The sequence below is a fragment of the Gossypium raimondii genome, chromosome 8, assembly GCF_025698545.1.
Source record: "Gossypium raimondii isolate GPD5lz chromosome 8, ASM2569854v1, whole genome shotgun sequence".
NCBI classification, from domain to species: domain Eukaryota; kingdom Viridiplantae; phylum Streptophyta; class Magnoliopsida; order Malvales; family Malvaceae; genus Gossypium; species Gossypium raimondii.
The window spans coordinates 58,412,664-58,427,620 of NC_068572.1; the positions used below are offsets into that span (position 1 = coordinate 58,412,664).

At 33.8% G+C, this 14,957-nt stretch overlaps 3 protein-coding genes across 5 annotated transcripts; all 3 read right to left on the reverse strand.

Annotated features, from left to right (window-relative positions):
• Positions 1–33: 33 nt before the first annotated feature.
• On the reverse strand, positions 34–2,852 carry LOC105792531 (F-box protein At1g55000). Its single transcript, XM_012621143.2, has 2 exons — positions 2,399–2,852; positions 34–669 (listed from the first exon to the last, which is right to left on the reverse strand). The coding sequence occupies exons 1-2, from the start codon at positions 2,801–2,803 to the stop codon at positions 295–297; spliced, it is 780 nt and encodes a 259-aa protein (XP_012476597.1). The 5' UTR covers positions 2,804–2,852; the 3' UTR covers positions 34–294.
• Positions 2,853–4,947: 2,095 nt separating this feature from the next.
• On the reverse strand, positions 4,948–9,235 carry LOC105792535 (alpha-crystallin domain-containing protein 22.3). 2 transcript variants are annotated; one of them, XM_052635244.1, is made up of 3 exons: positions 8,949–9,235; positions 5,588–5,901; positions 4,948–5,318 (listed from the first exon to the last, which is right to left on the reverse strand). In XM_052635244.1, the coding sequence occupies exons 1-3, from the start codon at positions 8,963–8,965 to the stop codon at positions 5,086–5,088; spliced, it is 564 nt and encodes a 187-aa protein (XP_052491204.1). In that variant the 5' UTR covers positions 8,966–9,235; the 3' UTR covers positions 4,948–5,085. The 2 variants fall into 2 exon arrangements, with proteins under 2 accessions (XP_052491204.1, XP_052491203.1); XM_052635243.1 differs by lacking the exon at positions 8,949–9,235 and adding an exon at positions 6,238–7,965.
• An 897-nt stretch (positions 9,236–10,132) lies between these two features.
• Positions 10,133–14,503, reverse strand: LOC105792536 (alpha-crystallin domain-containing protein 22.3). 2 transcript variants are annotated; one of them, XM_012621155.2, is made up of 3 exons: positions 14,354–14,503; positions 10,827–11,194; positions 10,133–10,590 (listed from the first exon to the last, which is right to left on the reverse strand). In XM_012621155.2, the coding sequence occupies exons 1-3, from the start codon at positions 14,368–14,370 to the stop codon at positions 10,358–10,360; spliced, it is 618 nt and encodes a 205-aa protein (XP_012476609.1). In that variant the 5' UTR covers positions 14,371–14,503; the 3' UTR covers positions 10,133–10,357. The 2 variants fall into 2 exon arrangements, with proteins under 2 accessions (XP_012476609.1, XP_012476608.1); XM_012621154.2 differs by having other exon boundaries at positions 10,827–11,197; positions 14,354–14,502.
• Positions 14,504–14,957: the final 454 nt, after the last annotated feature.

Genomic DNA, 14,957 nt, shown 5'->3' on the forward strand with positions numbered 1-14,957 from the left:
GCGAATGATAGGTCAAACTTGTACGGATCGGACTTTGGATGAAGATTTACAATGGCTTAACATTAATAACTTAACACCCACTTCCTTTGGACATGAAATCAATTTACAGACAAACGTATACTACAGAAACATCAGGCACTTGCTTTGTTCTTAGTACAAACAAAGACGACATTAACACTTGACATTATGTTTCTTCTTTATAACTTCAGTAAATGCTAAAGAAGGAATTTTAATTTATTACCGGCTTCGAATTCATGGCCCCTTTCCGTCCATCAATTCAACATGCATTTCCAACTAGGCCAACCCTGTCTGCCTCTCCCACCTGAGGTCCGAAGAGAATTGAGAGAGTGCAGCTCGAGGATCACCATTTGAAATGGACAAATAGTATTGAGCAGTTCCATCATCAACATGCATGCTTCTCTTTAAGGAGTCAATCACCCTTCTCTTGCCCCGATCGGAGGTCACTCTATTCAACAATGTTCCAGGCTTACTCTCAGGCTTGCCATCAAGATACAGCACTGCCACTTCACGCTTTGCGTAGGTGTCCAACTCTATATAGCATGTTCCATTTATAAGAATGTCCGGATTGCTTACAGGGATCAATAGCCTCTCTCTGGAATAAATCCCATGGTCACTCATCATGTTATTCAGGCGCTTAATGTCCGTAACCTACAAATACAAACAACGTATATATTTAACCAGCAATTCACTTAATATGGAGCTGAAGACAAAGTTAATGTTGGTACACTAAAAGAAACATTTACAACAGAAAGGGGAATCGGAAACCCTGAAGGAAAACTCCATGTAGAGAAACCATAATGCTAAACCTTGAAGCAGAAAATTTACAGTTGCATCTCTCACTTCACTCTTAGTTTTATCTATGCACGCATCAAAGGTTAAACAGAAAGAATTCATTTTAATCGCCAAATATTTAAAAGGGATCAGAAAGTAATAAATCTTCTACGACATTTGAACTGAATATAGGAGAATGTTATTCTTGTGATTATTAGTAGAATATAATAAATTATATTATTGCATTCTAGACACACAGTAAGTGAAATAATAGACTTTCATTTAATTCTTGTTTCTTTATGTTCAAATTGCATTCCATAAGTACAGATCTGGTTCGTGAACAGATATGCTGTGAGAAAGAGCTGCATATTTTCAGAATCTATTGCAGAAGCTGCAGGACGCAAGGTAGAATCATTACTAATGAAGTAATTAAAGCATGTGATGCAGGAGAGTAAGTCCCTTGAAATAAGAAGGTGATCTTAAAAGCTTTATATGAACAACCATCAGATGATTTCTGGGACTATGTTACTTTTCAGCATCCTTCTACCTTTGACACTTTTAGCAATAGCCAAAGATCTTATCACTTTTAGCAAGGCTTGGAAGCAGGGCTATTGCTTTATGGTCTTCCAGGTGGCAAATCCACCATGATAGCTTCCATGGCTAATCTTTTAGGCTATGATATCTATGATCTTGAGTTGACAACAATAAAAAAACAACATAAGAGCTGGGGGACACTTTTAATTAATACAAAAGGTAAATCTATCATTCTTGTTGCTGACATAGACTGATCACTTGATTGTACAAGATGCAGGTAAAAGGCAAGGCAACAATAGGGCTAATCCAATTGTGAAAAAAAATCTAAAGATGAAGAGGAAAAGGCTACTGGTGAAAGCAAAGATTACATTATCTGGTTATCCATATTGTGTTGATGGAACTGGTTTTCTTGTGAAGGAGAAAGGATAGATGTGCAAATTATCATATTGCTGCTTTGAAGCATTCAAAGTCAAAATGTTAAGAGTACTCAAAAAATAAATAAAAAGGTTTGCAACAGAAAAGGGAATTGGAATTCCTAAAGATTAATTCCATGAAATGGCTGTTGCATCTCTCATTTCACCAAAACACCAAATACTAATCAGTGATAAAGTTATTTGAGCTATCTTAGTAACCAAAACCAGAAACTCTCAAGTCCTCAACCAAATATAACACAAATCAAACCCTGTCTTTTCCTATCCCTTTAGCCTTAAGGCTTACGCCTTCCTAATCTTCATCTCCATCCAAGTCTTAAATTACCATTAGCAGCATAACACACAAATTGCAAATGTATACAGGAAAAACATTGACATTCAAACAAGTTAATTATAATATACTGTTCATGTCAGTAAAATGCAATTCAACTCTTACCTTTTAGTATTATCAATTCAATTTCAATAAAAGACAATCTTACTATACAGAAAACAAAAGATTGACCAAAAAAGAATCATAAATTCCTCATTTTTACCTGATTCAAGTTTTACCCTTTAGTACAAATTCAGCTATAAAAAAAAAATTTCCCAAGCAAATCCCTTAATTTTCTCGTCAAATAAAAAATACCCATATTTTGGTTTACCTGAGAAGAGTACTTAACGGCAAGACTAGCAACAGTCTCCCCTCTCAAAATCCGATGCGAGATAGCGAACTTCCCAATCCCATTATCTCTCCAGAAACTTCTCGAACTGGGCGTCCCCACCACATCGAGAAGCTTCCAAGGAGCCTTGAATGCCTCCACAACCATATTGTCATCGGAAGCGACGGCGTTCCAGGTCTTGCATACGCAGCTGGCACGTGCCAAATCCGCGAGAGAAAGCTTCTCGAAAATGAGCCGGAGAGTGTCCCGACACGTGAGAGCTGCGAAATGGGAATTCATCGGGGAGATGGTGGCAGTTGAATCGATAAGGATGGGATTGGAGGAGAAGGAATTCAGGGGGCTGGTGAGGGTTGATTCGTCATCGTTTTCATCGCAGCAACAACTCATTTTTGCACACAGAGAATATCAAATTTCTGCTTTTTTTCCCTTATATTTAGCTAACTGTCAACCAATCATTTTGAATCAGTCTATATATCCGGGTCATAAACCCATTTATTTTGCGAACCAAAAAGTCTTGGCCATTGAATCAGCCCGTTAAATGTTCTTTGGGCTTAATTGAAGTAAATATTCAGTTGCTTGATTTTCAAATTTTAATTGATATAAAAATTTAATCACAATTTTTTCTTTTTCCCAAAATTTACAAGCAGATAATAACCTATAAACTAAAATTCATGCGTAACGGTTAAAAACCTATGCATATAATTATATATGATAAATTTTAATCTCGATATTTAGAACCCAAAATTATTATCGTTAACAATTGTATCATAGAGGTGCTCGTGGATGCGGACTTAAGCATGATATTAATATATTTTAGGTATAATGATTTATTTGGCCTTCCAACTTTACAAAAATGTTATTTTAGTCCTCCATTTAAATTTTCGTCTCTTTTAATTCTTGAACTTGCATTGTTTGTCAAATTACCTCAAAATGGATGTATGTTAACATTGCTGATGTTACATCCATGTGTATATTACTTTAGTAATTAATTAATTTTTAAAAAGATTAAAAAAACAATATTTTTTTATTTTTTAATAATTTTTAATTTTTAAAATAATTTTATAATGCTTTTAAATATTAATTAATTAATTAGTATTTAAATATTAGAGAACTTGGGTCGAGGCCCTCTGGCTCTAACGAGGCTCAGCCTCCGTCTAAGCCATCGACATAGTTGGGGTGAGCAAAGTCCAAGGGTTGTATTGGGCCTCAGTCATGGAAGCAGCCAGCATTAATGCGTCAATAGGAGTATATAATGGTATATTCCTTCAAATCTCTTGGCTTTAGAAGATTACTATGTCCCCCAGCTTTAATCTCTCTACAAATATACCTGAATAGACTTTGTATTTTACAGCCATGTTGATACACAATAAGAGAGATGATGATGGTGGTTAATTGTGGTTCACATGATTATGTCGAGAGTTTTGGAGGATAGTTCCAAGAGTTAAAAGAAAATGATTAGAAGGTTCTTCTGGTACTTAATCCAGCAGAGTTTAGATATAAAAATGATGTCTTAGGAGAATACGATGAATGAAAAGAAGGCTTATATGCTGTAAGGGTTTCTTTTAAGATAAGTGTACTCTTGGAGAAAGCAATTAGTTAAGTTATGATGGATTTTTAACATGTGAATTTAGATGTGATTGGATGATTTATTGTCTTATTGATGGCTCATCATGTGAGAGTGATGCCTGGCACTCGTCCATGTGTTATACATGCATGAGACTACTATTGATTAAAGAAATAACCTAAATCTTATAAATATGGCGATCTACATCGTCTAGCAAGAGAGCCCATTTGAATGAAGCGGTTTTTCAATTATGAGTTTGGCGAGCTACTCGTTTTTTTATTGGGGCCATTGACTTGGGCAAAGTTATTCCAAAAAACAATTGCAAATTATGAAGTGATATTCGTAGAGACAAATTTGAGTTTGACGATGAATACAATATAATAGTTTAATTTTTAGATAATTGAAAATTTTCTTATTCAATAATAGTACCAAAGTTATTTAAAGATCTATATTCATAGAGGTATCAAGTTCAAAACTTGAGCAGGTTCTATAAGCTTTTCTCAAATCGAGAAATAAGATCTTGAGGTTGCATTTTGCAACAAAATATGACATTAAAAAAAAGAAAGATAATGCGTTTTTTTTTTATAACGCTTCTCATCAAGTTGATTTATCTATGTCACAATATGTTTTCAATTTTTGCCTAAATTTTTTTCATATACTTTTATTTGTATTTGATTTATATTTGAATACTGAAACATATAAACATAAAGCTCATCTTTTAACGTAAAGAATTTTTTCCACAGTTTTTATCTTAGTAAAGTTATAACAAGATTGATCAATAAAACTTGTAATTCTCTTTGTTCTTCTTTACCCTCTTTATTATTTATTGCATAACCCATATTAAATTTTAGTATTATTGTTTAAATTTGAACCTGAATCAAATATTGTTATTTGTCATGGTTCAGATCTCTAAATCAAATATCAGTTAGTGAAAAAAAAGGGGGAAATAACATGGAAAAGGAGAAGATTAAAGTTCAAACACCAAGTTCATTTTATGATTTTAGAAATGCTTAAAAGCCTATAACATATTACTACTGAGTTGGATGCAAGGGAAAGAAATGAAAAGAAAATAAAGGGCAGTCACTGGTTTTCTAACATTTCCCAATTACATCTTCTTCACAATGGCTTCAAGAAATCCGCAAGCCAAATGACTCTTCACTTCTTGGTTATTGACCGGACCAGGTAGCCGGAATGAGACGGTGAAGGGTCCCGGTGGGCCTAGATTTTGTGTCAGCATACGAAAGACTCCAGATTCGTTGGATACTATCTGCTCCCCCGTAGTCAGTATACCCTGTATTGTAACCTTACCATCTGCTCTAATCACACAATTGAATTCTCCTGCACTCGTAAACTCAGATTCTCATTTTTCATCCCACCAAAATAGAGATAACAAAGTAGATAGAAACATGAATATGATGATTCAAACTTTTTCTAACAGAGAATTCAATTTAAATGAACATCACAACTAGATTAGCTTCAATCACAAATCCTGGAATAGAGGTTTAATGGCATGAACCATTGCCACAGCCCTTCCATCTCTTAATCAAAGAGATGAGGTTTAGCAATCATGAGGAGAGTGATTGATCTTAAACACTAAAGGAACTTACTTTTATCCATGGATACCCCAGGAAGGGAAACACGGAAATAGTATGAATCCTTCAATTCACCAATTTCCACTTTTCCAATAAGTGGTCCCATTGATCCAGTGGCTGCAGCACCAGTTAGTGCAACTCCATTGTTGGTAGCATCTATCATTTCATTCAACACTTCCCTGGTTGATTGTGAAGGCAAAAATATCATAGCTGGACTGTTTTTTTCCACGGCCTCTGCATTCTCTTCGGTTGGTGAAGAAAGCATATCACCTGGATTAGTTGGACCCATGGGATCAGGCACATAAGTTTCACCTGTTGTCCTTTCAGACCTGCCAGAAGACATATAGAACGTCATGTTTATTTTTGAAGAAATTAGAAATAGACCTTGTCTTGTTTAATAATCCATTTGAAAGAACATATAGGGAATCTTATGGAAATAGAACATGGAGAAACACACACCATAGATATCAGTTATTTAAGACATACAGGAAATCCTCACTCACAAGAATCAAATTTCTCAAACAACACTGAAAACAAATATTGAAGCCAGAGACAGGGTTAAAGAAAAAATCTCAAACTAGACACATAAAGAAAACATGCATCAAATCACCCATAACATACTGAAACAAAAGAAAAAAACACATTTGAAGTAGTTTTTCTCAAACCTTGGAAACTCATTGTTGAGATCAAGGGTTGTCAAGTTTTCAAAAAAATCATTTCCTCCTTCACCACTGCTCACACCCTGAGAACTCATTGGCAGGAAAGTATGTTTTCTTAAAGGATGCTTCTTAAACTTAGTGTAGGTTATGGCTGAACCTTACAACTGCAGCTTATATAATGTCACTGCCTTAAAGCAAGACCACTTTCCAAATGCACTCATTTATTATTCCCCTTAGAAATATTAATAAGTCCTTCATTACCTTGGATTTTTTTCCTTTTACAGCAAATTTCTCAGATTCCCTATTTAATAGCATATATAAACTTCCAAGTAATACAGCTGTTTAGTTGCTCTTATCAAAACCAGGAAGATATGTGCGTTACGCGCGTGTAACGCACACATAAAAGAATGAATGAAGTTAGTTGAATTTGTAAGTTTTAAATCAGGAAGCATCTACTAACTCGTGTAACATTACACATTCACACAAAGTGCAGCCATATTTGGCTTTCGCAAATGGAAAACACGTGCATAACATGCATGTGATTCCCTAATTTTCAATTGGCTCTTCAAATGGACAACAAGTGCACGGCATGCACGCCATTTATAATTTTCAAGGAACTCTTCAAATAGTTAACACAGGCATAGCATAGCTTTCCTAATAGAAGCCTACTTATGCTACCATAAATAAAAGAGCTCTTCAACCACACAATCAATGATTCACATCCATCATTCTAAGACACTCTCTATTATGCATTTGATGTTTAGTTGGGAGAATGGTGAAGGAAAGATAAGTAATACACAAAGCACTAGCATATGAAGTTTTCTTTAGACAACATGGTGAAGAGTGATTAAGGTTAGATTGTATCGGACTTAGATATATCAATTTATTGATGTTAATTCAAACATAAATTAAACCATAGATGCACTTATGCATTGTAATCCATGTACATACATCTTACTTCACAGGTGTCTCTACCTATTTCAGAGAGAGAGGCAAACCCGGACAAAAACCTTGTATAAATTTAAGAGAAATATTATTTTGTAGGAATCCTTCAGATTAAGTAATGATTTGCAATATCAAATTTTATTTTAAAAAGTAAAACTTCTTATTTAGAAAGTCCTTCAACCTACCTTTCAGATCTCACACAAACTATATTACACGAAGTCTCTTCATTTTAACTAAAAAAAAATTCAGACACTTCATGGATGCATTAGATCCATATTAGCATAATGGATAGAGTTGCTTACAAGAAGTTCTACATACTTGTATTAGATTTGGATAGGTGAAGCCAAGAATTTCATATAGAGGGCAAAGAATTATGAAAATAAAAAAACAATAAAAGCAATCTCAAGGGGAAAGGAGGTCGAGGCCCTGCCCCGCCCCTCTCACTCCCTTCACTCCTGTATTTATCCTAGTTCATGTCATGCAGCAATATTAGGTTTTTTTCCCTTAGTTTTGGATATACTTTTAGGACTACATGCCCTTCTTTTGATTTGCCCTACATTGCTTATGCTTTATAGAGATAAATATACTTCTGGGCAAATTCTTCTATGCAATCTTTTCATTTTTCATTTACTTTGAGGTTTTATTCAATAAATCAAATCTACCACATAATTATACAAAGTTTATTGATTATAACTGTGATTCAAAAGTGTAGTATTGCCTACTTTATTGGTTATAGATCTTCAATTAACTCTTTAAGGAATCCAAAGCTCTGTCATATGCTTTAACAGACGCAATCCAAATGCATATATAGCATTCAAACATACTAACATACTTGGTTTTTTAAGTTGTCTTTGTTGTTTGGAGTTCTTGATGTTGCAAATACTGACTTCATGGCTGAGTGAGTGTTGGAAGGGAAGTGTCATCTTTCCGAGAATCAAGGAGAAAGGGCCGGTTTCCATTTGACAGGGACAAGTGAAGAACCATTTATGCTGCTCCGACTCTTCATTTTTCTTGAAGTACCTGTGTGCAATAAATACCCAAACCAAGGTACAGACCCTCCAAATACATGGAAAACCTTCAAAAAGAATTGAACATATCTGTGCCGAACACATATTCATATTCAACACTTACACCCAAGTCATAACATTGAAATTACCCTCAACTTTTCTAAACAGGAGAATATCCATTTCCAAAGAAAAGCTCTAAAATATAAGTTATCGGAATTCCAAATTGGAAAAAGTTAGCCTATAAACCCTAAAATAAAGGGTCTCTTGGCAATGAAATCCAAACCCCAAAAAGCAGCCAAAGATGAAAATAGCCAAAATCTTAATTCAACTTCCAAACACTTCTTTTAGATCTATTTTTATTATCATTAGATTTTTTTATGAACATCATTAGGAAATATTGTATGTAAAGCAATCCTAAGGTAAAATTCCTTGCTTTTTGCAACGAAATAACATAATTAAATAAAAGGATAAAGCAACTTAAACATGAAACTTTACTTTTTTCCCAAAAAGATTAATAACCAAAACAAATTCAATCTAAGATGAAGCACATAAACTCAAACGATCCATCATATACATAATCCTGACCATGACCAATCCAAAACCAGAAAGAATATGGCAAAATCTATAAATACAATTCAAAAAAGGGAAAAAAAAACGTTGTAACTTTTCAGCTTAATCCAGTGTGGAGTAGAGACATAAATTAGATATACAAATAACATGTAGTAGAATATAATAACAGATATATGACCATCTGGGTATCTTTACCTCATTGGAGAAGCCATTGAAGAGTCGGAAATATCATAGCTGGACTGATTGCTTCAACAGCCTCAGTATTCTGTTCGGTTGGTGAAGAGAACATATCGTCCGGATTAGTTGGATCAATGAATATAGCACACAATTGCAAGTATGTTTTCGTTAAACAAATCATCCAGATTAGTATATCGAATTGTAATGGAGGATAACTGTTAATATTTCACTTCTTTCTTCTTCTTTTATTCCATTTGCAGATCAAGGTGCTGGGATATATGGGCGGAAAGAAGAAGAAAAAGGTTAAATTCCAAATTTAGTATTGTTTAAATTACATTTTCACATTCATTTTATAACATTTTCAGTTTTTATATATTATTTCAACTTTTAAAATTTATAATTACATGTTTTAAAATTTTATATAAAATTATTTTTAAAAAATTATATATTATACATATTTTTTTACATTTGAATCAATATAATATATATAATACTAAAAAATAATATATATAATACTAAAAAAGAACACATGGCTTGTTTTAAGAGTGATACGTGATCGGTCAAAACATGCTAGGTGACTTTTTTTCATTGACTAAAGTTGCCAAACAGTTTTCCTGAACATCTGTTACCAAATGGATCAAAAATAAAAGAAATTGATACTTCAAGTGCCAAATTAAAACAAAAAGAAATTTAGATATAAAGTGAAAAAAAATTCAAGGATCAAATCATGAATTAAGCCAAATATAAACTTAGATAAAATTTTAGGTTTGTCTTTTATTCAGGTTAGGCTAATTTTTTGGGCCCAGCCCAACCCATTTTATAATTCATTTATATTTAATATAAGGTAAATATCAAAATAATCATTTTTGTTTATCTCATGTTACATTAGTTACTTATGTTTGACACTTACATCTGAGCCGTTAATTATCGTTAATGATATAACGATAAGCTAATGTGTCACATTAAATTATTATTTCAAACAAAAATTTTAAGTTAAATTATACAATTGGTCCTCATATTTTTTCGTTTGGAGCTAAAATTTAACATAAAACTTTCGTTTGAAATGATGATTAAACGTGCATACGTCAGCTTACCGTTACATTGTTAATAGAAATTATCGCTCAGTGACTAAAATGTTACAAAATGATAACATAAGTGACTAAAATGTAACCTGTAACAAACAAAAGTGACTATTTTGATAGTTTACTCTCAAATGAATGATTGTTACCATAATTTAATTATTATTTTTAAAGGAAAAAACATAGAGAAGGAACACCAGTTTGGTTCTAAAGGAAGAGATTAAAGTTTAAACAACAGCGGTTTTAGAGATGCTCAAAGCCTATAACATATAACTACTGAGTTGGATGCATGGGAAAGAAATGTAAAGTAAGTAAAGCGGCAGTCACTGGCTTTCTAACACTTCAGAATTACATCCTCTTCACAACCGCTTCAAGCATTCCGTTAGCCAAATAACTCTTAGCGTCTTGGTTATTCACTGGACCAGGGAGCTGAAACGAGACAGTGAACGGTCCCGGTGGGCAAAGATTTTGTGTCAGCATATGGAAGATTTGAAAGTTCTTGCACACTATCTTCTCGCCAGTAGTTGACATCCCCTTTATTACGACTTTTCCATCAGGTTCTATGTCACAATTGAAGTCTCCTGCACTCATAAACTCGGATATCTCAACCTTCATCCCAGCAAAATAGAATAACGGAATAGACAGAAAGATGAATATGATGATTCAAAGCTTTTCTAACAGAGAATTCGACCCTCTCTTAATCAAAGAGATGACGTCTTTCTGATCAAATGAAGAAAATGAACGTTCTTGGTCATATTTCAAGTGAGTTAAGCAATCATGAGGGGAGTGATCATCTTAAACATTCAAAGGAACTTACTTTTATCCATTGAGACCCCAGGAAGGGCGACACGGAAATAGTATGAATCCTCCAATTCACCAATGTCCACTTTCCCGATAACAGGTCCAACTGATCCAGTGGCAGCAGCACCAGTGAGTGCAACTCCATTTTTGGTAGCGGCCATGATATTATCCAACTCTTCCCTGGTTGATTGTGAAGGCAGAAATATCATAGCTGGACCGATTGCTTCCACAGCCTCGGTATTCTCTTTGGTTGGTGAAGAAAACATATCATCTGCATTAGTTGGACCCATGTATGGCACACAATTGAGAGGCGCCACATCGAGAACCGGCTGCTGAGGATTCATGCGATTAGGTTCATAATTTTCACCTTTTGTCCTTTCAGACCTGCTAAAAGACATGTAGACTGTCACATCTGCACATTAACACCAGAGCTGAGCCCTGGAATACAAAAACTAACTCTCACAAGCAAATCTACCACTTAATCTTCTCCCTCCGGCCCAACCATTTCTACCATATATTAACAAAGTTCTTTTTAAAGAAATCAGCAATAAAATTTGTCTTGTAAATAATAAATCCATTCAAAGAACATGTAAAGAGTCTTATGGAAACAGAACATGGAGAAACACATACCACAGACATCAGTTATTTCTCAAACAACATTAAGAAAACAAAGATTGAAGCCAAATACAGGGTTAGATACTGCAAAAGTAAGATTTTTCTAAATATGACACAAATCCCAAACTAAACACATGAAGGAAACAAGCATTAAATCAACCATAACATACCGAAATAAAGAATCATCACGTTTGAAGTAGTTTTGCTCAAACCTTAGAACCCCACTATTGAGATTAAGGGATCTGAATTTTTCTGACAAAGCATTTACATCTGCCTCAATAGTCACACACCGAGAACTCATTGTTAGGGAAGTAAGATTTCCTTAAAGATGCCGCTTAAACTTAATGTAGGTTGTGGCTGAAACTTACATCCATGGTTAATATAATGTCACTGCCTTAATGCAAGACTACTTTCCCAATGCACTCCTTGTTTGTTCCCCTTAAAAATATTAATAAGTCCTTCACTACCTTGGATATTTTTACCTTTTACAGCAAATTTCTACGTTTCCAAACAGATTCCCTATTTAATAGCATAAATAAACTTCCAAGTAATAAAGCTGATGAGTTGCTCTTACCAAGACAAAGAAGATATGCGTTATGCGCGTGTAATACACACATGAAACAATGAAAGAAGTTACTTGAATTTGTAAGTTTTAGATCAAGACACATATATTAACGAGTGTAACATTACACATGCATCCAATGAGACATATGAAACCATCTTAGGCATTTGCAAATGGAAAACACGCGCATAGCATGCGCGTAATTTACAATTTTCAAGGAACTCCTCAAATAAACAACACGTGCATAGAATGGGCGTGATTTATAATATACAAGGAACTTAAGGTTAACACATGCAATAACCCAGCATTCTAAGAAACTCTCTATTATGCATTTGAAGTCAGCTGGGAAAATGGTGAAGGAAAGATTAGTAAGCACTAGTATATGAAGTTTTCTTTAGGCAACATGGTGAAGAGTGATTAAGGTTAGACTGTATTGGAGTTAGATATAACAATTTATAATGGTAACTCAAAGATAATTAAACCATAGATGCACTTATGCATTGTAATCCATGTACATACATCTTCACACATGTGTCTATCTATTTGAGTGATAGAGGCAAGCCCAGACAAAGAAAACCTAGAATAAATTTAAGATAAATATCATTTTTACGGGAATCCTTCTGTTTTAGTAGTGATTTGCAATAACAAATTTTATTTTAAAAAGTAAAACTTCTGATTGAGGAAGTCCTTCAACCTACATTCTGGTCCTCACATAAACTATATTACTAGAAGTCTCTTCATTTAACTGAAATAAAATTTCAGACACTTTATGAAAACACTTGATCCATTGGCTTAACAGAAACAGTTGCTTATAAGAACATAATTGTATTAGAATTGGATAGGTGAAGCCAAGAATTTCTGATAGGGGCCAGAATAAAAAGAATCAAATTATAATTTTCTTCTTTTTTTAGGAATCGCCAAAATGAAATTTTACTACTTTTCAAATGTAAAAACACTAAGAATCATTAATAAAAACACACACACTAAAAGCAATCTCGAGGGAAAGGAAGGCCAAGGCCTTGGCCTGCCCCCTCCCTTTGCCCCTATCTGTATCCTAGTTCATGTCCTGCAGGAATATTAGTTCTTTTCCCTCAGTTTTGGATATACTTTTATGACTACATGCCCTTCTTTTGATTTTCCACTCATTGCTTATGCTTATAAAGATAAATATACTTTTAGGCAAATCCTTCTATGTAAATTTTTTCATTTACTTTGAGGTTTTATTCAATAAACCAAATCTACCACATGATTATACAGAGTTGATTGATGATAACTGTGATTCAAAAGTTTAGTACTGTTTATTGGTTATAGATTTTCAATTAACTCTTTAAGTAATTCAAAGCTCTATCATATGCCTTAACAAAAACAATCTAAATGCATATGTAGCATTCATTTGATCACCCATACAGTTTGTATCTTTCAAATTAAAAGTTGGGTGGGTATATAGGTGCAACCATACTAGGTTTTTCAAGTTGTTTCCTGTCTGGGAATTTTCAGTTCTAGGTAATCCAAATACTAACTTCGTGGCTGGGTGAGCGCTGGAAAGGAAGCGCCATTTTTTCGAGAATCGAGGAGAAAGTGGCTGGTTCCCATTTGACAGGGACAAGTAAATATCCGCTTATGTTGCTCCGACTCTTCAATGTTCTTGGAGTATCAGTGTGCAATGCATATCCAAACAAAGGTATGGGGATGTAACCCTCCAAATACACGGAAAACCTTAAAAAATTGAATATATCTGTGATGAACATGTATGTATCTTTAAGTCCGAATAACATTGAACATTATCCTCAACTTTATTGAACAATAGAATATCCATTTACAAAAAAAAGAAAAGCTCTAAAATAGAAGTTATCAAATTTCCAAAATAGGGAAAATTTAGCCTGTAAACCCTAGAAAAACCCTAAAATAGAGGATCTATTGGCAATGAAACCCAAATCCCCAGAAAGCAGCCAAAGATGAAAATAGCCAGAAAAAATCCTAATTCAACTTCCAAGCACCTTTTACATTTATTTTTCTTATCATTACATTTTCATTTTTTGGCAATCCTAAGGCAAAATCCCTTGCTTTCTGCAACTAAATAACATAATTATATAGAAGCACAAAACAACTTAAACATGAAATTTATATCTTTACCGAAAAATTTAACAACCAAAACAGATTAGATCTAAGAAGAAGCACATAAACTCAAACAATCCATCATAGATATCATCTTGACCATGAACAATACACAAATATATCCAAAACCCAGAAAGAAGATGGCATAAACTATAAAATACAACTTGAAAAATGGGAATTCAAAGCTAATAAGGATACACAGTGAGTAAAGAACGTATAAAACAGATGCATGACCATCTGGGTATGTTTACCTCATTGGAGAAGCCATTGAAGAGTCAACTGAGATAAGCAAAACTGAAAGCTTTCAGTGAGTTTGTAACATTGTTTTATCAGTTTCAAGGAATCTGCTTTTTCTTCTTTAGGCCAATGGGTTTTGCCAAAATGGAGAAAGACAAAGAGGACTCCGTTGGAAATTATTGGCTGCAGTAAGTGCACCGTGCGTTTTGCCTTGGTTTGTGTTCTCTTTTTTTCCTTATTTTCTTACTTTTCGCCGGGGAAGGGGGTTATTTTATATTGATTATTTTAATAAAAAACGTATTATTAGAATTTATAAATAAGATTAGGATAAAATTATTAGTTTATTACAAGTATTTAACTATTAGATAGTAATCGTCTACATTTTTTAATGAATAAATTTAGTTTCGATTTTTTTTAACATTTAAATAGATTTGGAATTATTTTGACAAATTAGATTCCCAGATATGTTTCAAATTCCCAAAGAGGCCATTAAAAGGATTTTTTTTTTTTTGAAGGTAAAGAAGCCATCAAAGTTAGAAAGGAACTCCATTACTGCAACTGATTTGACCTGATATCACTTCTCAGTGGCTAATAAAACTACAGGGTGTTTTGTTCTTT

What these genes read in the sequence shown, in the direction of transcription:
- LOC105792531 (XM_012621143.2), bottom strand. Translation starts at nt 2,803, where the DNA reads ATGAGTTGTTGCTGCGATGAAAACGATGACGAATCAACCCTCACCAGC. An exon ending in CCGTTAAGTACTCTTCTCAG is followed by an intron (nt 670 to 2,398) that starts GTAAACCAAAAT and finishes TTGTATTTGTAG; the next exon opens with GTTACGGACATTAAGCGCCT.
- LOC105792535 (XM_052635243.1), bottom strand. Translation starts at nt 6,326, where the DNA reads ATGAGTTCTCAGGGTGTGAGCAGTGGTGAAGGAGGAAATGATTTTTTT. An exon ending in CTCAACAATGAGTTTCCAAG is followed by an intron (nt 5,902 to 6,237) that starts GTTTGAGAAAAA and finishes GTCTTCTGGCAG; the next exon opens with GTCTGAAAGGACAACAGGTG. An exon ending in TGGGGTATCCATGGATAAAA is followed by an intron (nt 5,319 to 5,587) that starts GTAAGTTCCTTT and finishes TTACGAGTGCAG; the next exon opens with GAGAATTCAATTGTGTGATT.
- LOC105792536 (XM_012621154.2), bottom strand. An exon ending in TGGGGTCTCAATGGATAAAA is followed by an intron (nt 10,591 to 10,826) that starts GTAAGTTCCTTT and finishes TTATGAGTGCAG; the next exon opens with GAGACTTCAATTGTGACATA.